Below are 27338 nucleotides of genomic sequence, written 5' to 3' on the forward strand. Positions count from 1 at the left end.
TCGGTAAAGAATCTGCCTACAATGCAGGAGATCTGGGTTCATTTCCTGGGTTGGAAAGATCCCGTGGAGAAAGAAATGGCAATCCACTCCAGTATTCTTGCCTGGAAAATCCCATGAACAGAGGAGCCTGATGTGCTACAGTCCATGGGTTTGCGAGAGTCAGACACGACTTAGTGACTAAACCACCACCACCACTACAATAAATCAGTCTTTTTATATTAGAAGTTTTTTAAATACAAAAGCTTTCTAGCACATGAAAAGAGGCTACGGCTATTATTTATATTTCTGACTGCTGCTGCTGCTAAGTCACTTCAGTCGTGTCCGACTCTGTGCGACCCCATAGACTGCAGCCCACCAGGCTCCCCTGTCCCTGGGACTCTCCAGGCAAGAACACTGGAGTGGGTTGCCATTTCCTTCTCCAATGCATGAAAGTGATAAGTGAAAGGGAAGTCGCTCGGTCGTGTACAACTCTTCACGACCGACCCCATGGACTGCAGCCTACCAGGCTCCTCCATCCATGGGATTTTCCAAGCAAGAGTACTGGAGTGGGGTGCCATCGCCTTCTCCAATATTTCTGACTGCTCCCTGTGTTATTTCCCCCATTTCAGTGTGCTATCAAAGACTGAACTGCATGGCACAGGCCTTGCTGCAGATGTGTCTGCAGGGACAGATGACTTTCCAGCGTTCGAGGAAGGCAAGACATCCTATTTCCTGCAATTTGTATTACTGCAATCACGCCTCTCCTCCACTCAAGAAGCTGAGCGGCGGAGAGCCAAACTTGAATAACTCAATTATCTTTTATAGAAAAGTAAGGAAAATTCAAGTAAAACAACCAAAAGGAAGCAGCTTACATCTACACTGAAAAAAAAAAAAAAAAAAAGGATTATGTCGAGTAAGGCCTGAACAGGATCAAAGGCAAGCTGTCATTCCATGCCAAACTGGGAACCACCTCAGGCTGTTTCCTGCCTTGAATCAGATGTTTGAGAAATACCTTAAGGATTAAGTGAAGTTTACTACTGTTTGCTGAGGAAAGTAAATCACTTTTACCCAGTCCATTTTGTTAAAAAACAGTGTTTTGCTGAACAGTGTCTTGCTTCTGCGTGTCTCATGGATTTAAGTCAGTGTGTTCACATTTAGTCACATTTGGCTAAGTAGTAGACGAAAATAATATTTTTCCTTAAATAAAATGATGGCTGAAAAAATATTCTTCATAAATTTCTCATTGGTAAAACATATTCTAAAAGGCCATTAGGTTTTTTTTTTTTAACTGATTTGTCCTTTAAGTCTTAGTTAATTGATTGGCTTTTATATCATAGGAAATACATTTAGCTTTTAGAAACAGTTTGTTAAAAAAAAATACATTATCTTAGCCTGCACACAATGAGGTTTTGTCCCCTTCTCATTTGTTCAGTATTTTCCAAAAGGTCAACAGTTTAAAGAAAGCATTTTGTTTAAGCTTGCACTAAAAAATCTTTTCATGTTACAGCAGGCTTAAAAATTTTTTTATGTTTTCATGCAGTACACCTGATCTCTCCTTTAAAAGCAAGTGTATTTAGTCTAAGTTACATTCTTTTAAAAACAAGGCGAAGTGTGGCTAGGTGAAAGCACTCCTTCAGGAACCATAAAATTTGGTCAACCACACAAATGAAAATGTAGGCTGAACAAAGTATTCTCACTTTCATTCTTTAAATATGGGATATTTTCCATAATGTTGAAAACCATATTTAATGCTTGGAAGAGAGAGAAGTTCAAGGTGATAAAAATATTAAATAGAATATAACATACCTCTCAAGCTTCAACTTTTGACTGAATCAACTCTTGACTGAAAAGAAGGTATAAACATGAAAACACCCCTTCATTTTGGGCTCCCAAAGTCTAAAGTAAAATTAGAATATTCAATTTATCACAGATATTTACTACTCAATGCAATAATGCCCTAACAATTTTTTAAAAATACTGCAATATTATACATCTTTTCTGTGTTTTACATCATTTTTCCCACAGCTATTGAAAATTCCAGCCTCAGTTTGAAACACAACCTACCTGACTGTGGGAGCCTCAGTTGAGTTTTTGACAATGCTAATGTACAAAAACAGACCAGACACAGTCACTGAAAACACTCCTGCATTTGTCTCGAGACACTGTGATCTCTGAGTTAGAAGCCGGCTGACCCTGTTCCGTTTCCTGGCCTCCGCTGGTTTTCCCTTCTATGGGAAATAAGACCCACGTGATCTGCCGTAGTAGGTGCACTTGACCTTCCATGTTTCTCCCTAGTCTCTTCCCTGACTGTGGTGGAATTTTCCAGTTCACAGTAAGCTGCTTGCTTCTGATGGACAGGAGTTATATAATCAAAATACCACCAAAGATTTTAAATGGTTTCAGCATTTCTCAACAGGGATACCCCACAAGGTAACAGATCTCTTAATGGCTGAGAATAACTTCTCCTTGGAACACGACTTACTGATCGTCTCAGGATTTCAGTGTCAGGCAGCTCTCAATAGACTGATGCATACTGAGGAAGGATTCTGAAGAGGTTTAGTGATACCTCGTTGGGAACAGATTTAGAAAACTCAAGGTACCATGCAGCCCTGCAATCCTGCGATGCTGCACTGCGAACAAACAGGGAAACGAAACCCTAACCCTACAGTTCACAGTCTAACGAGAGTCTGGGGAGGAGTCGTCTCCCCACCAAGTAGTAGAGCAACAAGATGAGCTCCCAGACCTAATGATAAACTTGAAAGAACACCAAATTAATTCCTTGTCCGGGTTTCAGAGTGATGACATACATCTACATTTATTAGGAATGCCTAGATCCATTGACTGTATTTGAAAGAACAAACCCCAAACAATTGAGCCTGAGGGCAGAACACGCAGGGACTAAATGCATAATTTGTCTCTCTGGGTGTCAAGAAGTCACATTTTTCTCTTTGGCTCAATGAGCAAAACTTTATTCAAAATTACAGACAACAGTACTTGGTTCCTGTGTTTATAGAAATAGAATTGAAGTTTCTATGCATATATGGAATTTTGAGGAGATGAATACAATGCCACATTCCAAAGGACAAGAAGCTTGAAAGATAATTCAAAGTTTCAATATACTGTTACTTTTCAACTTTGTACACCCCACAGAGTAAAAATCTAGGGCTCCATGATGCTGGAGAATCTAAGTCAATTTATTGAATTATTTACCTTGACATAGTCACTACAAAGCAGTGGGAAGCTTTTGAAGTTCCTCAATGACAGAACTCAATTCAAAATGAAATACTGTCTTTATAAAATGTAGACCAATAAGCTCAAATTCAGGAAGGTGCTCTAAGATAATTTGGCTGGGAACTAGATTATAAAAATTTCAGGTAACTGTTATAGGAATGTTTTTTCCATTAATCCACTTGAAAATCACTATGATTGATTGTAGTATTTCTATATTTTGGCTGAAAGATACAAACACCATGATCGAATGATCTGTACCTTTCTGAGTTCACTATTAACACACATTTTCAGTGCTCTTATGCCAATTAACTCATTATTTAAATACACTCTGACTTTTCAAAACATTTTAACATATACTGGATCTTGTGACATCATGAAAATCCTTCTCCTCAAAATTTGTTTGATGAGTTTTCCCCTGGTTAAAATGTCAGCATCTTGAGAAGTATGAACTTGAGGGAGCGAGGCTGTCTGGATCTTGACATTCCTCAGCGTGTCTATTACAGCTCTTCAGAAAGACACTCTGTCCAGGCACAGCAGCTGTGTTGCTATGAATGACTGCTTGACTCCAGTTCATAGGGATGAATATTTTTTCTTGCTTTTCATTTACATTATTTCATATTGGGAATATTAGGGTTTAGGCTAATACACCCTTTAGTTTCTTAGCATGGCTCTTTAATTTGAGCTTTTGAACTTCAGATGAACTTGGGCTGAGGTTTTGAGTCTATAATGAAACCAAGCACGCTTCCCCTGGTTTCAATCTAATTGTCGAAGTCTTCATAACTTCAGGGTGTAGGAAACGTGTGTCTGACACATTTTAGAAATTAGTGTTTTGTTTTCTTTTAAAGGCAAGTTCTGCTATGTGCACAATAACCGACACCTTGGACATCGCTCTTCTGCAGCTGCAGGACAGGAAATCCTCAAGGATCCTTTCTCAGGCCATTTGTTTTTTAATTTGTTCAGTCACTCAATCGTGTCTGACTCTTTGCAACTCCGTGGACCAGGCTCCCCTGTCTTTCACTATGGGCCCTAGTTTTCCTTCTGTACCTTAGTCCTTAGTTTAGCAAGTTCCTCCTCTAAACTTTTAATGTGTTCCTCCAGTGTGGCCTTGTCTTGCTGGGCTTTCTGACTGGCTTGGCTTCGTGCTTCTTCAATTTTCCTTTCATACCACTTTTCCATCTGGGTGGAAACAGCCTCAAAGAAATACTGGGTGAGCTCCAGCGCTTGGGAGGTGTCTCGAACGTGAGGGGCGGTCTGCTCGCCACCTGCTGCTGGAGGCGGCGGCTGCCCGCCGGCAGTGCTGACTGCTGGCTGCTGGCCTCGGTGCCTCGTCTGCCCACTTTTCCCAGACTTTTTGGTCTGGGTGCCTCTGTCAACACAAGGCCCAGCCTGTGGATCGCATCTGGCTGCCTCTTTCAAGGGGAGCGAGGCTGTCTGGACCTTGACGTTCCTCAGTCGGGAACCCATACAGTCCGAGGAAGACAGCTCCTGCTGCTGGAGTCTGTGGGTGGCGGTGGAGCTGAGGGCCTTTTCCTTGGGCCTGACCACCTGGGGGGAACTGTCCGAGGCTGCTACTGGGCCTGCAGTCACCACTGACTGATCCACACCTGGTTTTGGAAGAAAAACAAAAGTCAGAGTGAATCTGTGTTCATATAGTCACTTGGGCTGGCATTGAGAGTCTTGGGAATCCTGTAAGCCACCAACCTCTCCATCACCACCTGCCTGTGCAGCTTCTCCCATCCTTTCCTTCCGCTTCTCCCTGGGTTATGATGCTGGCTTGTCAGGGCTTTCACGGGTACTGTGTTAGACCCACTCATAGCATCTAAGCCAAAATGTTGCTGGCCTTTCCTTCAGCCTGTCTCAATCTACACGAATTCCCAAGTGGCTGAGTGGCAAAGAATCTGCCTGCCGATGCAGGAGACACCAGTTCGATCTTGGGTCAGGAAGATCCCCTGAAGAAGGAAAAGGCAACCCACTCCAGTATTCTCGTCTGGGAAATCCCGTGGACAGAGGAGCCTGGTGGGCTACAGTCCACGGGGTCACAGAGTCGGACACAACTGAGTGACTAAACAACAACAGTCTACATGAGAGGGCTCTGGGTACCACTTCCTGATAGTTCAGGACAATACATCTCACTGTATGTCCTAAAGCAGAGCTGGGCACTTACTGATGAGAGTAAGCACCCCCATGCTCTAATTTCTGGGCCTTTTCCACACCAGAGCCCCAGTTACAAGTTCCTTGACCCAATTTGGAGAGGTGGTCCTAATCCCCCTACCCAGAGCTCTATGACAAGTTCCGTAACTAGTCCCAGCATGAAAAACTTGCCCAGGGTTTTCCCCACCATTAAGGCACAAAAATACAGAAATGGTCCATGGTAATATGAAATACACATCAAAATCCCCCATGAAGGTCTAATTACTAAGGCTGTGCATGTCCTCAAATGATCATCACTGAGTATAACCCCTGAGCTAACATAACGGTGCTCTGCTAAAAGCATCTCTTATCTAGCACCCGGGGCAGCTTTGATACATGATCTGTGGTTTAACGAGGCTGTACAGGAGATGTAAAGAGATGTGGGTTCAATATGGGTAGGGAGGATCCCCTGGAGGAAAGCACGGCAACCCACTCCAGTATCCTTGCCTGGAGAATCCCCTGGACAGAGAAGCCTGGCAGGCTACAGTTCACAGGGTCAAAGAGTTGAACACGACCAAAGCGACTTAGCACCCGCACAGAGCTGGCCAAAGGTGGAAGGCTGATCAAGGACGAGAAAGGGAAAGAGGTGCAAGGGCGAGTGCCCTGCCAAACAGACAGGTCCCTTCCTCACCCTAATCTTTGGGTGTCCACTCTCACACCATCAGTATTGCACTGCCATCACTGATCAGCGATTCTTTTAATCCTTCATTCAACAAATTTTTGAACACTTAAATAAGAGTACTTTATTATTAAATAGCAACAGCATGGTCCTGGCCCCTACAGAGTTCATGCTACAATCTGGTGTTTCAATCAGCCCTATCATACAGGCTGTCTTCAGATGTTAGAAGAGAACTCAACCTGGGGGTTTCGTCATCTTTGGACGGAGGGGCTCTCTCTGCATGCTGGTTACCTGTGGAGGACTCGCAAGTGGACGGTGTGGATTTAGTCCTGGAGGCCCTAGAATCTCCAGAAAGCTTCAGCTCCAGATTCTGAATCTTTAACATGCACCAGGTTTTTAATTCATCCACCAAGGACATCTAAAAAAATCCCACAAGTTAGTCCACAAATCATCATGAGACTTTGATACACAGCTTATGAACTAAAGCCTCAAGAATGGACTTTTCAATTATGATATGCTATTATCTGGAGAAGTCCCAAAGTTGTGGGCTACCTGCCTCCCACAGGCCACACAGCCTTCTCTGTAGGCCCCCCAAAGCCTGGGATTCTCCTAGCACCCAAGCTGATAGCTAAGTATTATCTTCATTAAGTGATTTAGAGGCATCATAAAAGCAAACACCCAAGTGGTGTAGTGGTAAAGAATATGCCTGCCAACGAAGGAAACACAAGAGACTCAGCCTCCATCCCTGGGTTGGGAAGGTCCCCTGGAGGAGGAAAAGGCAACCCGCTCCAGGATTCTTGCCTGGAAAATCCCACGGACAGAGGAGTTTGGTGGGCTAGTCCATGGGGTTGCAGAGTCAGACATGACCGAGGACACAGCACACACAGACCCCTAAAGCATGTCTGGCTGCTTAGGGGCACACACTCTCACACTCACAGGAACTCACTTCGTGTCTGCCGTCCTGGGTGGTCCACACATTCTGAGGGCAGGAACCAAGTTTTGTGCAACAACAGAGTCACACCCCAGCAGAAGCGCAGTACACAGCACTGACCCTGGGCGGAGCCCACCTTTTCCCCAGCACCTTCTATAAACTGCCCAGCCTCCGCCTCCTACCAGCATATTCAGCCACAAACAGGACTCGAACTCCAGGCTCTTCCCTACCTTCAGGTTATAAAAATGACACGCTCTGTCATGTAAACACCTTTAGAGGATCTGGGGATTTTCGGTGATAGGGCTGAGTCCCTTGCCTCGGGGAGAAGTGTGGACAGGACAGACAGATGCTGGTTTTCACCTGCCGTTTCTCTCCCTCGTGCTTCTCCGAGTCTGAGTGCTGCTGCAGGCGGTTCAGGCACTCCGTTCTCTCTGCTGAGAGCCGCTCCACCATCAGCTTGTCCAGAACCCGCATCTAGGATTCAACGGGCAAAGGGGACATTGTGACTGAGATGATCTAAGGATGGGCCCTGACGTCTTCACTCCTGAGACGAGTAAGGGGCCAGACAGAAGGCAAGCACATCCCACTCCTCACCCTGTTCTTTTCGTGTGGCCCTCATGGAACTCTTTAAGTTTTCAGAATTCCTGAGTATGTTTCTGTGTAAGCCAATGCTGTTTTCTTTTTCTCATTTAAAATCCTGAGTGGGTCCAGAGACTATAAATACACAGTAAATATATAATTTGAGCCAATATATTCCTTGTCGGTGAAAGAAAATTTGTGTGGGCCTTTGAAAATTATTTCCAAGATTATTACAAGGAAAAACTGTTTCAAGGAGTATGGAGCTACCCCAATTCCTCTTTCTAAAAAAAAATTTTTTTAATTTATTTATTTTTAATTGAAGGATAATTGCTTTACAATATTGTGTTGGTTTCTACCAAACATCAGCATGGATCAGCCAAAGGTTTACCCATGTCCCCTCCCGCCTCCCTTCCCATCCCACTCCCCTAGGTCCAACTCGCCTTTTAAAAGTGTTTTTTTAACCCCCCTCCCCCTTTTTAAATGTTAATGGCTGCCCGAGAAGAAATGAAAGCAGCTGGATAGTCAGAGCTTTCCTCCAGCATTCCCAGTGAACAGATCCTTCACTGAAAGTAGTCACAGCACCTGTGAAGAAGGGAGTGGGCGGAGTTCAAAGGGATCACTTCAGGGAGTGATAGCTTATGGTGAACAATGTCAGATTCGTGATTTCTGAAGAAGATTTAGCTCCAGGACCCGGGACCAGGCTTGATCACTCAAGAGCTTTCGTGTAGCAGAGTTTTATTAAAGTATGAAAAGAGGCAGAGAAAGCTTCTGACGTAGACATCAGAAGGAGAACAGAGAGTGGCCCCCTTGCTAGTGCTAGCAAGGGAGTTATTTACAATAAATCAAAAGAATATCTCAAGTTTGTGGAAATTTTACCAGACACACTCCCACAATTTACATTTTAGGATAACAGGATTAGAATTTAACAATAGAAAAGATCTTACCAGACCCATTCCCATAATATACATTCTAAAATATCAGGATTAGTCAGAAGGTTTTCAGAAAGGAGAAAACTGTCCACAAGCAGGATACATTGTTGTTATATAATCCCTGGTACAGAGTTTAAACTGAGTTGTGTAATCATCAGTTCCAGGCTTAAAGAAAAACAACCTTTTATGTGACTAAGACTAAGGAATGTAGAGGGAAAAAAGATGTTTGTCTTTTCCTCCTCTTTGAGAATTCCAGACCCCTATCTCCTCCTCGAGAACCCCAGGCCCCTTTCTCCTTCTTGGGGACCCCAGACTTCTTATCAACCTGCCTAGGAATTGAGTCTCTGAGGAGGAGCAAGTGACTGTCACCTTGCAATCATGTGCCCTTCTCTGCTCCTCCAATCCCTAAGCAGGACCCCGCCCGTGGGGCTCTAACAACCAGCAAGACAAACTCCCACTGCACGACAAGGTCCACAGAAGAGACAGGAACCACTGTGAGTGGGAGCCAGACACGGAGGGCTTGGGAGCAGGCGCCTCTCCTGTTGGGGACATACTGACGTCCCACGCTCAGATGTTTGTAAATAAAAGAGCAGCAGCAGCTCTGGAGATGTGGTGAGCTCCTTCTGCTTGGGCTCCTCATCCCTCACAGCCTCCTGGGACCCGCTTTCCTCCTGTTTCCTAGGACCAGCCTGCTATCCCACCTCCCACCCCCTGCCTAGACTGGACAGTACCCAGGCTGACACACAGCTGTCTTTCTGGGGCATAGTTGATGGTCCAGGCACGTGCTCCTGACTCATGCTGCACTAGAGTCAGTCCCCTGAGACCCAGAATTAGGACTAAGGTTCTACACCCCAGTCTGTCACCTTCTTTGCACCAAACAGGTCCATGAGACATCTCAACATTCACCTAACGCATTCCCCTCTGTGCTTGGGCTAGCTAAAGTGAGGTTTTATTTACAAAACAGTTTAATCTATTATGGCCCAGATATTTTTCAAATGGGCTTTTTATGAAATGCAAATAACCCACAAACCTTAAAAATACTGTTGCACCAACAGACAGGGACATACAAATTACAGTCAAATGTCCTTAATTGGGCAAAAACTTAAAAAAAAAAAATTCAATGATAGCAAAGATTTGAAACAGAAACTCAGATCCTGCTTGTAGGATATAAATTGGTACAACCTTTCAATTAAGTAGCTTGCCAACACTTATCAAGAGCCTTAAACATATTCATAACTTTGGATCCCATTATCCTAATTCTAAGCATATGACCTCAGAAGCAATCAAGTTTCTGTACATAAATGTTCACAGCATTTATTTAGTAGAGTGAAAAATTAGAAGCAACTTTAGTGTCTAACAAAAGGTATGGTTAAATAAATTAAGTGGTATTGATATGCTGGAATATTATGAAGCCAAGGATGTGGGAAAGTGCTCAAGAAACAAAACTAAGCGAAACGGCTTCCCTCATGGCTCAGTCTCCCGCCAATGCAAGAGACACAGGTTTGGTCCCTGGGCCAGGAGGATTGCAAAAGCTGTGGAGCAACTAGGCCTGCAAGCTGTAACTACTGAGCCAACGCCCTAGAGTCCGTGCTCCACAACAAGAGACGGCGTGACAATGAGAAGCCCGAGCGCTGAGCTAGGGAGAAGCCCCTGCTCGCTGCAACTGGAGAAAACCCTGAGCGGCCACAAAGGCCCAGCACAGTCAAAAATAAATAAAATTATATTGAAAAAATGAAAATTAAGTGAAAAAAGCAGGACGTAAAATTTTATTTCCTTGCATTGAAATTGAACATCACTGTTAAAAAGCACACTGTAACTTTACAGGTCTACCACCATTAAAAAGCACACTCTAGCTCTTTTTACCAACTTAAAAAGTAAACTGCAAAAAAAGCACAGTATAGTTCCATTTTTTGTTTAAAAGTGAAAATTAGTAAGGTTATATCTATAAAAGAAAAAAACCTACACAAAAATACATAGCAATGGGAGGATTTCTGGGCAGGGTCACTACAATAATAGTTCTGCATGTGAGGTGTTTTCTCCAATGAACATGTGTTACTTTGTAAGCTTTTAAAAGCTTTTTTATATTTAAAAACCTATATCCATCACATATCTATTAATTACAAAGGGAAAACATACCTTTACAGTGGAGAGAGACAGTGGTCACCAGCTTAGCCAAGCAATGAAACTTAGCGTCAGTAATAATGAGACATCCTGACATGTCTCTTCTGATGTGATGTAATTTGAAGCTTATACAATTAACTATGAAATATTCTTGCCAAAAATATTTAACCTGAACCTAAATAAGCATCTAGACTAATGGTTCTCAAACTTGTTTTTACCAGTATCACCTGGAGATTCTGTTAAAATACAGGTCGCTAAGACTCTGCCCCTGGAGTTTTATTTACAGTTAAATTCAGGAGATTTGGGAGGAAGCCCAAGAATTTGCATATTTTCCCCATCAAGTCCCCAGATGATGCTGACGCTGCTAGTCTGGGGACAACACTTTGAGGATTACTGCTCTAGATCTAACTTTCACTTCACAAACATACAGGGATAGAGGAACACAATTAAAAATAACCATGAAGAAACTGTCAGACAAATCCAGACTATAAAACGTTCTATTAAACAAATGGCGTGGACTCTGTTAAAAAGTTATTATGGGAAAAAACAAGAGCCACGAGAAGAAACCAGGGGCTGTTTTAGATGAAAAGAGACGACAAGAGACCTAACATACAGTATACAAGCCAAAGTATTCACCGGATCCTAGGTTGGGATTAAAAACAAAAACCAGCCATAAAACACACGTATTTTAGGAGAACTGAGAAAATCTGAATGTGGACTGCATATTACACAATTAGTGCTACTTTTCTCAGATGTGCAGATGGTATTGTGTAAGGAAGGACGAGATCCTCATTCTTAGTCCATGTCTTCTGGAGTACTTAAAGGTAATGGGTCAGCAAACGGTTAAGCAGAAGAACCAAAAGTGTGTGCGAGAGACACAATGCAAACGTGGCGACACAGGAACCCCTGGCTGAACCTAGGTGGAGGGTGCACAAACATTCAATAAGCCATCATCTCAACTTTTCTGTATGTACGACCACTTTCAAAATAAAGTTGGAAAAATAAGAAATGATAAACATGATTATATTACCTTAGTATGAAATGGGAAAGGGGAGTCAAAGCACACAGACATAAAAGGACTGGAGGAAATAAACCCAAATATTAACAGTGCTTTTTCATCATTATAGGTTCACAGGTGATTTATTTTCCTTTCCTAGTTTTCATATGTTTTAAAAATGCTCCATAATGGTATATATTATTTTATAATAGAAAGCAATTTACACATGCTCTTAAAAATTTTTAAGTCAGTTGCTTTCAAGAAATCACATAAAGTGATCACAATGGGCAGAAGACCTAAACAGACATTTCTGCAAAGAAGACACACAGGTGGCCAGGAGGCACATGATGGTCAACACGAGTAAAAATTAGAGAAATGCAAATCAAAACTACAGTGAGGTATCACTTCACATCAGTCAGAATGGCCAACATCAAAAGTCTACAAACAATAAACACTGGAGAGGGTGTGGAGAAAAGGGAGTCCTCCTCCACCGCTAATGGGAATGTGAACTGAAGTATCCACTATGGAGAACAGCATAGAGGTTCCTTACAAAACTAAAACTAGACCTATCATCAGTTCAGTCACCCAGTCATGTCTGACTCTTTGCAACCCCATGGACTGTAGCACGCCAGGCTTCCCTGTCCATTGCCAATTCTTGGAGTTTACTCAAACTCACGTCTATTGAGTCGGTGATGCCATCCAACCATCTCATCCTCTGTCATCCCCTTTTCCTCCCGCCTTCAATCTTTCCCAGCATCAGGGTCTTTTCTAATGAGTCAGTTCTTTGCATCAGGTGGCCAAAGTATTGGAGTTTCAGTTTCAGCATCAGCCCTTTCAGTGAATATTCAGGACTGATTTCCTTTAGGATGGACTGGTTGGATCTCCTTGCTGTCCAAGGGACTCTCAAGAGTCTTCTCCAACACCACAGTTCAAAAGCATCAATTCTTTGGTGCCCAGCTTTCTTTATAGTCCAACTCTCACATTCATACATGACTAATAGAAAAACCATAGCTTTGACTAGACAGACCTTTGTTGGCAAAGTGCTTCTTAATATGCTAAGTTGGTCATAACTTTTCTCCCAAGGAACAAGCGTCTTTTAATTTCATGGCTAAAGTCACCATCTGCAGTGATTTGGAGCCCCCCAAAATAAAGTCTGTCACTGTTTCCACTGTTTTTCTATCTATTTCCCATGAAGTGATGGGACCAGATGCCATGATCTTAGTTTTCTGTATGTTGAGTTTTAAGTCAACTTTTTCACTCCCCTCTTTCACTTTCATTAAGAGGCTTTTTAGTTCTTCTTCACTTTCTGCTAAAGGGTGGTGTCATCTGCATATCTGAGGTTATTGAAATTTCTCCTGGCAATCCTGAAAAATTGCCAGGAGATCTCCCATATGAGCCAGCAATCCCACTCCTGGGCATATACCTGGAGAAAACCATAATTCCAAAAGATATGAGCACCCCAGAACACCCAGCTATGTTCACTGCATCACTGTTTACAACAGCCAGGACATTAAAGCAACCTGAATGTCCATCAGCAGAGGAATGGATAAAGAAGATGTGGTGCACATATACAATGAAATACTACTCAACCATGAAGAAGAATGAAATTGTGCCATTTGCAGAGATGTGGATGGACCTAGAGACGGTCACGCAAAATGAGTCAGAAAAAGAAAAATATTCTCTATTTTACTGCATATATATGGAATCTAGAAAAACAGTACCGATGAACCTATTTGCAGGGCACGAATAGAGACACAGAGAACAAACATATGGATACCAAGGGAGGAAGAGGAGGTGGGATGAATTGAGACGGGCATTTACATATATATACACTACTATGTATGGAGAAGGAAATGGCAACCCACTCCAGTATTCTTGCTAGAGAGTCTGGTGGACAGAGGAGCCTAGTGTGCTACAATCCATGGGGTCGCAAGAATTGGACACAACTGAGCAACTAAGCCTGCCTACCTACACTGCTACGTATAAAACAGATAACTAATGAGTGTAGCACAGGGAACTCTACTCTGTGGTGACCTAAACGGGAGGGAAATCCAAAACAGAGGGGATACATGTACGGCTGAGTCACTTTGCTCTACAGCAAAAACCAACACAATATTGTAAAGCAACTATACTCCAATAAGATTTTTTTTAAAAAAGAAAGAAATCACAATGGCTTTAAAGAAATTACAGGCCTCTTCTCTGACAGCCTGCCTGGCATGCTCAGGGTAGAGTTTGCAGGACAGAAAGGCGTGCTGAGGTCTCGGATTTCATTTCTGCCAGAACACTGCATCATGAGGAGAATGGCGACCACTTACTTGGTGCTGGGTCTTATTCTCCATGTGCCCCAGCTTCACGTTCATCTTATCCTGAACCGACACCAGCTCTGCTTTGATCTCCTCCACAGTTGCTTCCAGCTGATTCTCCAGCTTACTGATCAGGGGTTCACACCGACAGCCATTTATTGGCGCCTAAGAGGAAAGCCAGAAAGGAATCAATTCAACTTATTTATTCCTTGGTACCCATCCTGTGTTGGCCAGTACAGCTGGGGGACACATGTGATGGAGGAGACTCACCCCTGTGGTAGCTCTGGACTATCTAACAAGCCAAGCCGATAGGGCTGGTAAATGCTAAGAAGATTCAGAGAGGGTAACATACAGTCCCAGTCCTCAGCTGGCTTTTTGTGTGTGCACTCCACGCAGCTTGCAAGATCTTAGTTCCCAGATAAGGGATCAAACCCAGGCCCCTGGCAGAGAAAGCAACAAGTCCTACCCACCAGACTGCCAAGGAACTCCTTCAAGCAGCTTTTATCCTTTCTCTGGTCTCAAGATTATCTGGTCACCTAAGGATGGTGCTGGAGAAAACTCTTGAGAGTCCCTTGGACTGCAAGGAGATCAAACCAGTCCATCCTAAAGGAAATGAACCCTGAATACTCATTGGAAGGACCGACACTGAAGCTGAAGCTCCAATACTTTGGCCACCTGATGCAAAGAGTCGATTCATTAGAAAAGATCCTGATGCTGGGAAAGATTGAAGGCAATGGAGAAGAGTGTAACAGAGGATGAGATGGTTGGATGGCATCACCGATTCAATGGACATGAACTTGGGCAAGCTCCCAGAGTCAGTCAGGGACAGGGAGGCCTGGTGTGCTGTAGTCATCAGGTCACAGAGTCAGACATGACTTAGCGACTGAACAAGGTGAGTGCAGAAAGCCTTGTAACATCCCTTGGCTCACCAGGCCTAAGCAGCAGGAGGGTACTGTACTATTTAGGTGGGGAGGGCCAGCTGGCTTATTATCAAAGCTCCTGCCTTCTGCAGTCACTGCCTACAGTGGATATTAGCCTCCAGCAACAGGGTTACACAGACTCCTTGCTTATAGCCCTTGGTCCTGTCCTGACAGGGCCCAGCAGGTACCTGCATCACTTTGCCGTCCTTGCCCCGGTACAGCGTGTAGAGCTGGTATGCTCTGAACTCATGCGGAGGGGGCGGGGGCGAGCAGCGATGCCTGGGCCTCTTTTTCGGGTGATTGTGAGCATGCACGTTCTTCTGCTGTCCGGGCTGCTGGTCTGCTGGAGGGGTGGGGTCAGAAAATGCTGACACCTGTGGGAGAGGAGGAGACCACCGCCGTGAGCACACAACATCTGCGAGCCTGACACCCAGCCAGCGGCTCCCACCCGGCCCACCACGCTCTCTGGCAGCGTTCTACTCTAGGGACCATGTGCTGAGAGAGCTGTCACACGCCAACCTTGTGTCTGCAGCTGACCAGGGCCAATTTCTGCACTCTGGCTCCAAAGCAGCAAGCAAGCCAAGTGAAGTGGCTTTTTAACTGCTGGGCATGACGCTATTCCAGGGCCCTCCGCCAGCCCACCTCCCAGCCCTCTCGGCGGCTCTCACGTGCCTCCTGACCTTGGGTCTTGACTTTCTCTGTCTGCTGTCCTTTGCTCTGGGCTCCGGGGAGGCAGACAGGACATCTTCTCTGGCCTCTTCTTTCCTGGGTGCAGCCTGTTCACTGCTATGGGTGTCTCCTGCCGAGACACTTCCCTACAGAGAGGGGAGAAAAGACCCAGACACCTCCTCTACTGGACCCCTCAGCCTTATTCCATCATGGCATAACATTTCCCAGACTCCATCCACTTAAAGGACCCCTGGGAATCATTAAAAAATGACAAATTTCAGACACTGGGAGCACTGCTTGTGATTCTAACTGAACACCTGTGCTTTTCCTGGGGAGTTGAATATTTGTCTTTTTATTTATTAGGTGCCAAACTAGATATCATCTTGGGTCTCATTCTGTGTTTTAGAACTTCAGGAAGCTAGCACACATGAAACACTTCAGCATTACAGGTTTTTTTTTTATCTTTTACATTTCAACAAAAAGACAACCTCACTCATTCTTAGAACTTGGACCCTCACAATTCATAGAGGAGAATGAGAACCCTTTGAAATGAAGGGGGAAAAAAAAAATCACCATTTCTGGTCCTTTTGAGAACGTTTACAAGTTAACATGTATAATTCATACACAGGAATGTAATGAAAGTTACAGTGCCTTAACCCTGGAAATTGATAAGATTCTCAAATGGACAGAAAGACAAGCACTTGGTATAAAATTTTATGTCCCCTAAATTGTCTCTAAATCCTAGTCGTCTTCCCTCCGGGGGAGCTGAAAGGCATGGTTTATTCCAGAGCTGTGAAGTACAGTTGTGCAAGCTGTTCACTGCACAAAGGCACAAAGCTGAGGGCATGAGTGAGGCAGAGGGAGCTGAAGTCCAACTCTGGCTCTTTTCACCGTAAGTGCCCTGTGCTGGGCTGATCTGTCCAGGAGGCATCTTTCCCTAATTTGCACAAGGAGCCATGTGGGCTGGCACTGCCTTGGTTTATTCCCTAAGAGGAAACAGACACAGCAAGCTATGCCAGTGGTCCTCCAATTTTAGTCCAGATTGAAATCACCTGGAGAGCTTGCTCAACCACAGATTGCTGGGCCCCACCTCAGAGTTTCTGATCCAGTGGGTCTGGGGTGAGGCCCCCAAATTTGCATGTCTAACAAGGTTCCAGGTGACAAGCGGATCACATTTTGCAAACCACGGCTCTCCATGATGGAGGGTGTGCTGTCAGAAGCCGTGCTGTCCACGTGGCAGTGATGAGGCCACAGATACTCAGGGCTCACAAATACACGGGGTGTTGGAAAAGACCAGTGGCATGCGAGCCCGCAGCCTGAAATCTTGGGAGAGTGGAAGACAAGAGGCCGGAAGGAAAGACAGGCTCTGAAGGACCCAGCAGGAAGGAGAGACCGAGGCGGGCCCAGAGGAGGCAGGGAGACAGTTTCCCACACGCAGGCGGGCGGGAGGGCCGCCCCCCACCTTGCTTTGTGCCACCTCATCTCTCGGCACAGACTGAGCTCTCCTCTCTTCCTTGAGCCTCTCTCTCTTTTTCCTCAGGCTTCGCCCACGACTGAAGCGCAAGACCTGAAGGAGGCAAGAGGCATCGTTACAAACTACTGGTGTGCGCGGACCTGACAAGAGCCTCCAGCCGAGCCGGGGAGAACACATCAAACAAGTGCCTCTGGACCACCTGCTATGTCCCCTATACCCTGTGCTGGGTACTTAGGGTCCCAGAGGTGAAAGGACATCATCCTGACCTTGAGGAGCTCACGGTCTACAATAACACTAACAGGCACGTGGTGCTGGGCCAGGGCCGCCATGCAGGTGTGAGCAGGCTGTGCGCTGCTCAGCTCCAGGGAGCACCACTCACATAGTCCAGGACAGGAACGGCGTCCCCTGGAGCTGTGCAACGCGGCAGCCCTATGCCAGCCACAGTCTGTCTTGGGATACAGGGCCTGATCCAGCCCATCAGACTTCCTTCTTGGCCAAATTGTATCCAAGTCATATTCAAATAGAACTTTCATTCAAATATAACTGAGATGCACCTGTGAGCCATGGTACCAGCCACGGGGCTGAGTCTCTTCCCCCAGAAGAAGCCTTTGGTCAGCCCCTTCGAGTGCAGAGACATGGATGGGACACAAGCAAGTACATGTGGGGCCCTGCAGACTGAAGCCAAGCAGCAAGCTGGAGACCTTCCAGCAAGCTATTTGACCTTTCTGTGCTCTGGCTTCTGTAACATGAGAACAGGGAGCTGCTGGTATTAACCAAGGCAACGTAGGTAGCAGGCAGACCTGGTCCCTCGGCCACCGTCAGGCGTCTCCCACCTGCCCCGGGGGCCTCAGAGTCGCTTAGTCGGCAGAAAGGCTTCTAAGCGAACACAGAACACAGATCTTTGAGCTGCTGGAAACCTTCAGTCTCTGGCTCAGCCCCACGCCCTTCTCCTCCAGACTCCCTACTCCTAGTTCCAGGGTTCACTCCCTTTAAAAAACCAGAGGAGGTCCAGAAGTCGGAAGCACTTTTGTGGTCACGCTCTTTCTGCAATAAAACAGTATTTTATTGTCTTATAGATAGACAAGTGTTCTCTGAAATTCAGCCTAGTGATTTTCATCTCAAGGTCAGACTTTCTTCTTGTGTTCATTAAATTTAAGTGACACATTATAGGACCGAAAAAAAAAAAAAAACACCCTCAACAGGTAGTGGGTACCACCTAAATGGAAAATACATGCCTGCAGCTGAACAGAATTTTTAAATTATATTCTCATCCCCTGAAACCCAGCAGGTCTAAAAGTGTCCAAGGACCCCTGTGTCCATGAGGTTAAGATTACTAACATAATATTACAACAACATTGGCCTTTTTCATGCTCATTCTCTCATGAGTATACTGTGGTATTTGCCAGAAGCTACGTAAGTGATATTACAATAGACGGCATGCAGAAATAAAAGATGGCAGAATTCTGATCTAAGTAAGACAATAAGATGTGCAAAAAATGTTCAGAAATTCCACACTCCTCAATTTTTGTTTTGAAAAGTATTCTTTTGCAAAGTGATGCTATTTGTTATTACAAAATGGATTTACTTTCAAATGATAAAGTATTTACTATTTCTCAACGTTATTTTCAATTGGTAACTACTGATGGATATAAATTCACATACATAAAGTTCATTATGGGCCTCCATAACATTGAAGAAAAGTTAAAGGGTCTTTAGACAGAAAAGGTCTGAGAACCAGAGCCCTAAGCTAAATTTAGACTCAGTAGGAAGTCGAGTCGGATGAAAAGAAGCAACTAGTGCCCGCTGCTCATCTGCTTTATGGACACTTAGAACAGGACAAAGCTCCAGAATCAGCCTAGAAGTCACTTTCCGAAGCATCAACCAAAAATGAGAAGTAACATTCAGTTCACCAAACACAAAATAATCAGAAAATTCCCTCCACTGACCACATTATTAGCCAGTGACAACTCTGCATGGCTCACAGCCTTTCTCAGAGAAGTATACCATCCACTCGGATCATCAGTCTTCTCCACCTCACAGAAATCAGGGAATATTAATCTTAAAGTCTCTGAAGGAAATACCCTCTTAGTACTGCTGTGAACCATGAAAATCCATGATCAGCTAAGGTACTGGGACAAGGGAATTTCTCATTTCAGTTAAGACAAACACTGAGGCCATTTCTGTAACTACAGATCAACAAAATAGTTATGCATACAATTTTATGCATATTCCAAAGCTTTTACTGTGCATTGAAAAATAGGGGTTTGTACATACAATTATGTAAAAAAAAAAAAAAAAGAAAAAACTTTAAAAAAATATTCTATTTGCTATTCAGTTTGGGTGTGGAAAATCTTGCTTAAGCCTTTATTTATTTTTTTAATTAATTAACTTTACTTTACAATATTGTATTGGTTTTGCCATACATTGACTTGAATCAGCCATGGGTGTATGTGTGTTCCCCATCCTGAAACCCCCTCCCTTAAGCTTTTTTTAAACAATATTTGTTTATTTGGCTGCACTGTGTCTTAGTTGTGACATGTAGGATCTAGTTTCCTGACCAGGGATCAAACCCGGGCCGCCTGCAATGAGAGCACGGGGTCTGGGCCGCTGGATCACCAGGGACGTCCCAAGCCATTTTTTTAAATGGTAAAGGCTAAAGGAGAACCCACACAGGAAAATAGTTCACAAGTGAGCTTTATCCCTGGGAATCCAGATCCCTGGGCTCTAGAAGATAAATGACAGGCAGGTTAAAGGCACATCAGTCCTTGTGTGCCAGGGGGATCCTCCACCCCATAAGACTTGATGGTCTTCACATGGCTGAATACAGGGCTGGCTGTCCATTAAACTGCCAGACTCTGAAATGCCAGGTAAGTATGATGGATTCTGACACTTATACAGCAGCCTGTCCTTTTTGATCCAGGAGAGGCTAGCATTTTTCTATCAGGATTCTGGAGGTGATTATGCTGAGAATTTGTTTGCAAACAGCTAGACAAAGGTGGAGCCTTTTTCTGAAGGAGCATCCGACTCACACCTTTCAGGGGCTCTGTGGATCTTCAGAGCCCACTGAAAAGGACTTACTGCACGGGCAAGAGGGTGATCGATTCTGTAAGAGATAAAACCTTAACTACTTCCAGAAACTGCTAGTTAAATCAGGCATGTTTTCAACACATAGATGGAATCAACGCCACCCAGAACCCGAGGTTGGCAGGGCCTGGGCAACACCTGGGGTCCAGGCTGTCCCTTTGGCTCCCCAAGATTTTGCCTTCTTGCAGCATTAGCCAGAATAAGGTGGAAAACCAATCACTGTTCGCTGTAAAGGAACAGAGTAGCTCCAACTGGGAAGTAACCAAAATGTCTAACATTAAGGAAATAGTTTAATACTGGTCAGCAACCAGAAAAGAATATTATGCTTCCATTATGATAAATACTTGTGAAGACTGCAGAACAGTTTCCTATCATAGATAGGATAAAGGGGAGAATACAAGCCAGGATATACATAGTAGGCACAGCTATATAAAAATTATGTATCTGTGGAAGGTAATATAAACGAAGCTATTTCAGGGTGCTGGAATCATAAATAGCTTATAAATTATCATGACTAAGTTTCTGACTTAGATCATTTCAACTTCAAATATCAGTCATCTATTAAAATTGAATGATGGCCAATATACCATCATGCAATATTTAATTAAAAGGACTACAACTGTACTGTACTCAACTGCCTCTAGTAGACATATAGGGCTGCCCAGACAGATGCCCATTCCCACCTTTCTCTGAGAAATACCTCTTGTAACCACGTGGTCAAACAGATGCCACCATCTCCCTCAAGCACCTCTGTCCCACTTGTTTTGGGCATCTGCCCCAAGCTCCCAATCACGACCGACCTTCTCCTATGATGTTTTATTGTTTTCATTTTTTGGCTGCACTGCACACCCTACAGGACCATCGTTTCCCTACCAAGGATCAAACCCACGTGCCCCACACAGGAAGCAGAGTCTTAACAGCTGGAACGCCAGGGAAGTCTCTCCTACATTTTAAACCAGTACTTTTCCCTGGCTGGGAAATCATGATCCAGGGAACTGGTTGTGACAATGATCCAGCCACAGAGAGGAGACGATGCCGTGTATGAGAACAGCCTGCTGGGCCTGAAGTCTCTGGTTCCAGTTTCCTAGAGGCTCGCGTGGATTCCTACCTGTCCCACTACCTGCTCAGGAGACCCATCAGTCCCTTACATAAGGCGGTTTGATCTGGCTTCAGCAGATCGCAACCCAAGGAATCCCAACAACTCTGCAGCCCCCACATAATCAATACAAGGGAAAATGCAGCAGATCCTACCTGGGGCGCTTTAGTGAGGAGGAGAGCAACTTCCGGATTATTGTGGTAGCGGGCAGTCTCCAGCGGAGTCCGGCCTGCCTAAGGAAGGCACAGCGAGAACCAGTGAGTACGGGACTCCAGCCGGGGGCACGCACAGGCCAGCAAGGACAGTCACTTCCGGTAACATCTACTTGCCAGTTTACTTAGACACCCCTGATCCTTTTCATGTCAGGACGTGCTCACTGAATTGTCTGAAGATGGGCCCTCGGGGTTTGTCACTCACAGGGCTGTTGAGACCAGGGGTCCCCTCGAGCCCACCCCCTCGGGCCCCAGGGGTCGTGGGGTCGGCACGCGGCAGCTCTTCCAGAGCGAGGCTGGGCGAGGCTGTGTCCTCTGAGTTCACAGGAGGTGAGGGGGCTACAACACACCCTGACCCCGAAAGGGGTGGGTACGGCTTTAGGAACCGCAGCTGCAACTCCACTTACATTGTTGACGATGGTCCCATCTGCTCCAGCTTCCAGCAAGATTTTAACCACCTTCTTGTGATTTAGGGCAGCGGCAATATGAAGTGCCGTGTCTCCAGCCTGGAATCCATCAGAAGAAAGCCTGCTAAACCCCATGGGATCGTGGCCCACAGCCTCCAGCTTTTTATTCCATGACTTGGTGGTGGCTTTTCAAAGTTAAACTAAAATTTGCCTTAGACTGACAAGTGGCCCTTGGCTAAAGTGTTATGTGGTTTTTATTATTTATTTAAAATATTTAACTCATACTTAATTTTAAAAATTATTTTATTGAAGTATAACTGATTTATAATGTATTAATTTCTACTATATAACAACATAATCAGTTATATACATTTTTATGTCCTTTTCTATTATGGTTTATCACAGGATATTGAATATAGTTCCCTGTGCTATAGAGTAGGATCTTGTTGTTTAAATGTGGTTCTTTTTTAAAAGAGATCTCGGGAACTGAATGAACTACACACAAATACCACATTCCTTTCTGAGTGGGATGCCAGAAATCACAGGACAGGATAAAGTGCAGGGGCACAAAGCAATGCTGGGCCTGGGATGTTGGGAACAGTAGGCCCTGACCTTACAGAGGCAGGATCTCAGCCATGTTATTTTAAATATTTCTTTTAACTCATACTTTAAAAAATTTTTACTTTAAAAGGTAGCTCTGGACCCTGTCTGTCTGCCCTGGCAGGGGATGGGCAGAGAACCCCTTGGTTTCTGAGCTAGAATGAGCGGGAGCTTCCAAGGTAGCTACTTCTACAGGCCCCAGAATAATAGCCCACCCCTGCAGCCACCCTTAGGGATGTGAAAGGGCCACTGGGATCATCCTGCAGGCCAGGGAGTTTTCTGTTCGGGTGGAGTCACTGAAGATAGCGTTCATTTAACACCAGCTGTTTCCAACTCCTTACCAAATTTAGCCAATAATTTATTTTTTGCAAAAAACATTTCAGACAATCAAAGGAGGATATGAACAGATGCAGCTTGGTGGGCTAATTCCGAATGCAAATGCTGGTTTTAATTCCCAAACCAGATGACATAAATAAGTTAGATGCATACAGAAGTGAAATCACTCATTCATTCATTCCTGGCAGGTGACCAAGTATGAAAATCCAGTCGTCCTCAGGCCTCCTTCCCTGGTGAGTAGACAGGGAAAGTGTTCATTTCATTCCTGAGTCACCTAGTTGTATGTTAGGGGAAATTCTGGAGCTGTGGTTTCCAGTCTCTGCTGCTCACTGAAATCAGCTGGGAAGCTTTATAAACTACTGACGCCGGAGTCCCACCCAGACACTGACTTAATTTGTCTGGAGCATGGGTAGGGCATGATGGTTTTTCAAAGGCCCCAGGTGATTGAAATGTGCCTCCCAGGTTGAGAAGCACCGGTTGGTGAGGGCTGTGTTGGGGGTGACCTGACAAACTAGAATCCACGGGAAGACTATAGAATGACCTTTAGCTATTAGGTCAGTGGTTCTCAATCCTGTCTGCACACTCAGGCATGGGATTTCCCAGGCAAGAGTACTGGAGTGGGTTGCCATTTCCTTCTCCAGGGGAACTTCCCAACCCGGGGATTGAACCCTGGTCTCCTATATTGCAAGAAGTCTCCTGCACTGCAGGCAGATTCTTTACTAACAGTCACCAGGGAAGCCCACACCAGGGAAGACCAGGAGCTTTGAAAAAAAAAATACAGTTTCCTGGACCTCAGCCCCAGATGTTCTGGTCATTTACATTGGGGTGGGATTCAGGAATGGTATATTTAAATTCCCTTTTGATCCCAATATGCAGCCAGGATCAGTAATCACCATTATAGGGTATTTTAAATCTGAATCATGATCTAATTTTTTAAATTTCACATTTATGCACCCAAACTCAGAAAAGCCAAACAATGCATCAGTTAGGTATAGGTTTCAATAAATAACAAGACAACTTTTAAAAATCCAAATGACTATTGAAAAATCACATTTCCACAGAACACTGTAATAACCACAGCTTTATTTCAAAACCCCACTACACGGTGTAGATACTGACCATGCACCAAACTTTACAGAAACAAGAGACTCCATCAGCTCAGCTCACGTGAAGGTGGCAGTGCAAGGAACAGAACTCAGGAATCATGACACCGAAAGCCCTTGCTTACTTACCAAGACACGCTTCCTCGTGGGTTTCATTTTTAAAAATCACACTAACAATAAAAACCACCCCCAGGATTTCCAAAAATGTTCACTACGCAAATGTGGTGATATGTACTGGAATGACAGAGCACGCTTTCTCCAGAACGCCAGATAAACCAGGGCCACAGGAAATCTGTGGTTCCTTCAAAGGCCAGCACTGGCCGAGTCCCACGGAGGGAGCAGACACCACCTCCCAGCAACCTCGGTCCCCGCTGGCGCTAGCGCACCTGCCTGTGAACCATGGGGAGGACGCATGCACTGACCTGGTTCTTTTCATGGACAGAACAGAAAGCACTGAGGAGGAGCTTAATGATGGACAAGTGATTATAGCGTGCGGCAACGTGCAAACAGGTGTCGCCTGCCTGCGGACAGAAATCAAACTCTAAGCACGGTCTGAGCAGTTATAGAACAAAACAGAAAATTAAAAGAAAACTACCATTTAAAAGCTAGCAGACTAGCATAGATTCCTCACAGGGCAATGGCCCGAATGACAAGCATCTCCTTTACCATAGGTGCTCACTCCACGGCTTGCAGCCCTTTCCTGTCTGCAGCTCTCTTTCCCACCACGCAGATTCTGTCTCCAGTTTCAGATCCTGGACGCCTGCTGCCCAAGAGACCTTTGCCAAAACTAAGAGAGGCTCTGCCTAGCAGGCACTTACTAAGACTCCACTGACCCCTGCCTCTCCTACAACCCAAAGGCTCTGGATTACACTGCCTAAGATAGATAGCATCACTTTGGAAATGAGACTTTCCCCATCACAGATCCATCGTGGCTGAATGGATTAATAAAGTGGGATGAGTTGTTGGATTTTAAGATTATGTGCTCTAAAAAATTCAAGTGCATCCCATTCTAGCAGTACACCAGGATCCCATGGGGAGCAGTGAAGTCTAGGGAGCTGATGAGGAAGCAATCACTGGGCATAAAAAAGGACATTCAAAAAACTCAGAAGCAGGGTCTTCCTTGGTGGTCCCAGGCCAAACTGTTCCCAGAGAGAAAACAAGAGAACTGGAGACAATGTCGTGACGTTTTGCAGAGCTCCCCTGACTTCTCATTTGAGCTCTAGTTCTGCCTGTCTAGAGTGGAGAAGGCAATGGCAATGCACTCCGGTGCTCTTGCCTGGAAAAGCCCATGGATGGGGGAGCCTGGTAGGCTATAGTCCATGGGGTCGCAAAGAGTCAGACACGACTGAAGGACTTCACTTCACTTCACTTCTGTCTAGAGATGGTGACACTCAGCACAACCTTCTCCTCTGGACTAAGAAGGAACCAAGCTCAAAGCTGAAGTTCAGAGCATTCTCAGGACCACTTTAGATAAGCCTGCCCCGAGTCAGGGAACTCCAGCTAAAAGTCCTTTTTTTTTTTGGCCACTGTGCACAGCCTGTACGACTTGGTTCCCCAACCAGGGATCAAATCCATGCCCCTTGCAGTGGAAGCACAGAGTCCTAACCACTGGGCCACCAGGGAAGTGGCCGGGCCAAAGTCATTTTTGAGAGAAGCCTCAGATTCTCTTGCCACGTGGCATGGGCTTCATGAAGGAAATGCAGTGTCCGTGGAGGGAAGGGGGATGCCTGTGGGACCTTTCCGGTCAAGAACCTGCAAGAACTACTGATCATCAGCTCATCCCAAGGATGCCTCAGGGACAGATTTGTAGATGCTAGGCATGGAGAATCAGACAGCCTCGCCAGTACAGCATCAGCCGGTATTTACTAAGAGTGCAACACTGTGTGGGCGGAGGCTTCCTGAAAACAATTACTCATTCTTAGACCCACTTGCTAGACACCTGCTGTACAAAATGATAAGACTGAGAGGCTGAGGAGCAAGGGGCAAGCATGAGAGAAAAATCAGTGTTTCCAAGTGTTGATTCCTCTTCCCATTCCCCTAATGCAGAGGTCCCCAACCTCTGGGCCACGGACTGGTACCTCTTGTCAGATCAGCAGTGGCATTAAAGTACACAATAAACGTAATGCACTTGAGTCCCCCAACCCTGCCCCCATCTGTGAAAAAATTGTCTTCCATGAAACCTGTCGCTTGAGCCAAAAAGATTGGGGACTGCTGCAAAAGGATCCTTTAGGAATTAGCAACAAATGAATACTTTCTTGATAGTCCCCAAACCCCTTTTATTAACAAATTTTCATTTTCTACACGTGAATACTCTAGTATGCTTTCATACTAGAGGCAATGGAAGAGAGTGCAAGAGATGCCATTTTTGTTCACCCACGTTATTTTTGAGGTCGGCGCGGGAGCCACCCAGCAGAAGGACGCGGGTGCTCTGGGCATGGCTGTTCTGGCAGGCCAGGTGCAGAGCCGTGTTTCCCGCCTGGGAGAGAGGCAAACAGAGGGGGGCACATGTTAGCAACACCTCCTGCAGACTGGGCACGCTTGCAGGGGGCCAAGACTTACAGGAGAGTCACTGTTTATGCTCTCTGCTTTTTGCTCGGTGGACCCAGCTGGGGTGCTTCAGAGGCAAGAACATGTAATTGGGAATCCATACCAGCAGAAGAGTCACATGGGTCATAAAACCTTGGTTCCGAGCCCTAACTCTGCCACTTACTGCTTGCAAGCTACTGGGGAATGCTCTTAATAAGCGCCACCATGAATTCCTCACCTGTAAAGTGGAGCATGACCCCTATGTGCTGAGACAATGAGGGTTGATTTGGAGTGCTGAGGAGACCATCTTCTTCATGGCAGAGTGCTGGGCACATGCACAAGGCTGTTCCTCTTAGTTCTAAGAGGAACATGGAACAGCTGTGGACAGCCTACCAATGGAGGTAAAACAGGCTGACTCCAGCAGGCTACAGTAACAGATTTAATTTGCAAGCCTCTCCCAAATCTTGGGTTTTTCTTGAAACATCAAAATTTAAACTATGGGCAAGGTCCCCACACGACATGCAATACAACTGCATCTATCACTTCCCATCCAGATAGAGACCCTCTTGCTTTTGGGAGTCTACCTTCAAGGTCAAATGGCAACCAAAGGTCAGGATCACATACACAGCAATCTTGCAGAAAGACTTCATTGACAAGAAGAGAACTCTCTGAAACTAGGGGAATAAGACCTGCAAGGCTGCTGATAACCCCTAGGAAAGTGACAAGAAAAGCAGGCAACATGATTCGGTGCAAGGATTGGGAGATTAAACACATAAGCGCCGTGTTTGTTCTGCTGAGCGTAAAAGCTGGGTCAGGCCTACAGTTGTGGGCTCAGAGCTGTCAGCCTGTTTATGGCTCTTCCCTGGCCCGGTTCACTCCTCTTTGGATCATATGGCACTGTCTGCCCAGACTCAAGGATAGTTTTTATTCCTTACCTTTGAAAAGAAGAATGGGTTTTTAAAAACAGAGGAAAGCTGTGTGCTGCAGGGCCACTTACCATCCTTCTCATGACCTTAGCTCTAACCAACCTAG

At 45.1% G+C, this 27338-nt stretch overlaps 1 protein-coding gene across 4 annotated transcripts in view; it reads right to left on the bottom strand.

Annotated features, from left to right (window-relative positions):
- ANKRD6 (ankyrin repeat domain 6) overlaps nucleotides 2919-27338 on the bottom strand; it is a 183426-nt gene continuing 159006 nt past the window's right edge. For 2 of the 4 annotated variants that reach the window (XM_018053146.1, XM_005684682.3), the window contains exons 6-16: nucleotides 26158-26256; nucleotides 24203-24301; nucleotides 21742-21840; nucleotides 21278-21355; nucleotides 16931-17035; nucleotides 15480-15614; nucleotides 14988-15173; nucleotides 13892-14044; nucleotides 7311-7424; nucleotides 6311-6437; nucleotides 2919-4814 (exon numbers count right to left, since the gene is read on the bottom strand). In XM_018053146.1, coding sequence (XP_017908635.1) covers nucleotides 4237-4814; nucleotides 6311-6437; nucleotides 7311-7424; nucleotides 13892-14044; nucleotides 14988-15173; nucleotides 15480-15614; nucleotides 16931-17035; nucleotides 21278-21355; nucleotides 21742-21840; nucleotides 24203-24301; nucleotides 26158-26256 — 1773 coding nt within the window. In that variant the 3' untranslated portion in view covers nucleotides 2919-4236. The remainder of the gene's footprint in view (nucleotides 4815-6310; nucleotides 6438-7310; nucleotides 7425-13891; nucleotides 14045-14987; nucleotides 15174-15479; nucleotides 15615-16930; nucleotides 17036-21277; nucleotides 21356-21741; nucleotides 21841-24202; nucleotides 24302-26157; nucleotides 26257-27338) is intronic. The other 2 variants (XM_005684684.3, XM_018053148.1) reach the window with 2 other exon arrangements.

The sequence above is a fragment of the Capra hircus genome, chromosome 9 (genome assembly GCF_001704415.2).
Source record: "Capra hircus breed San Clemente chromosome 9, ASM170441v1, whole genome shotgun sequence".
Taxonomy (NCBI): Eukaryota; Metazoa; Chordata; class Mammalia; order Artiodactyla; family Bovidae; genus Capra; species Capra hircus.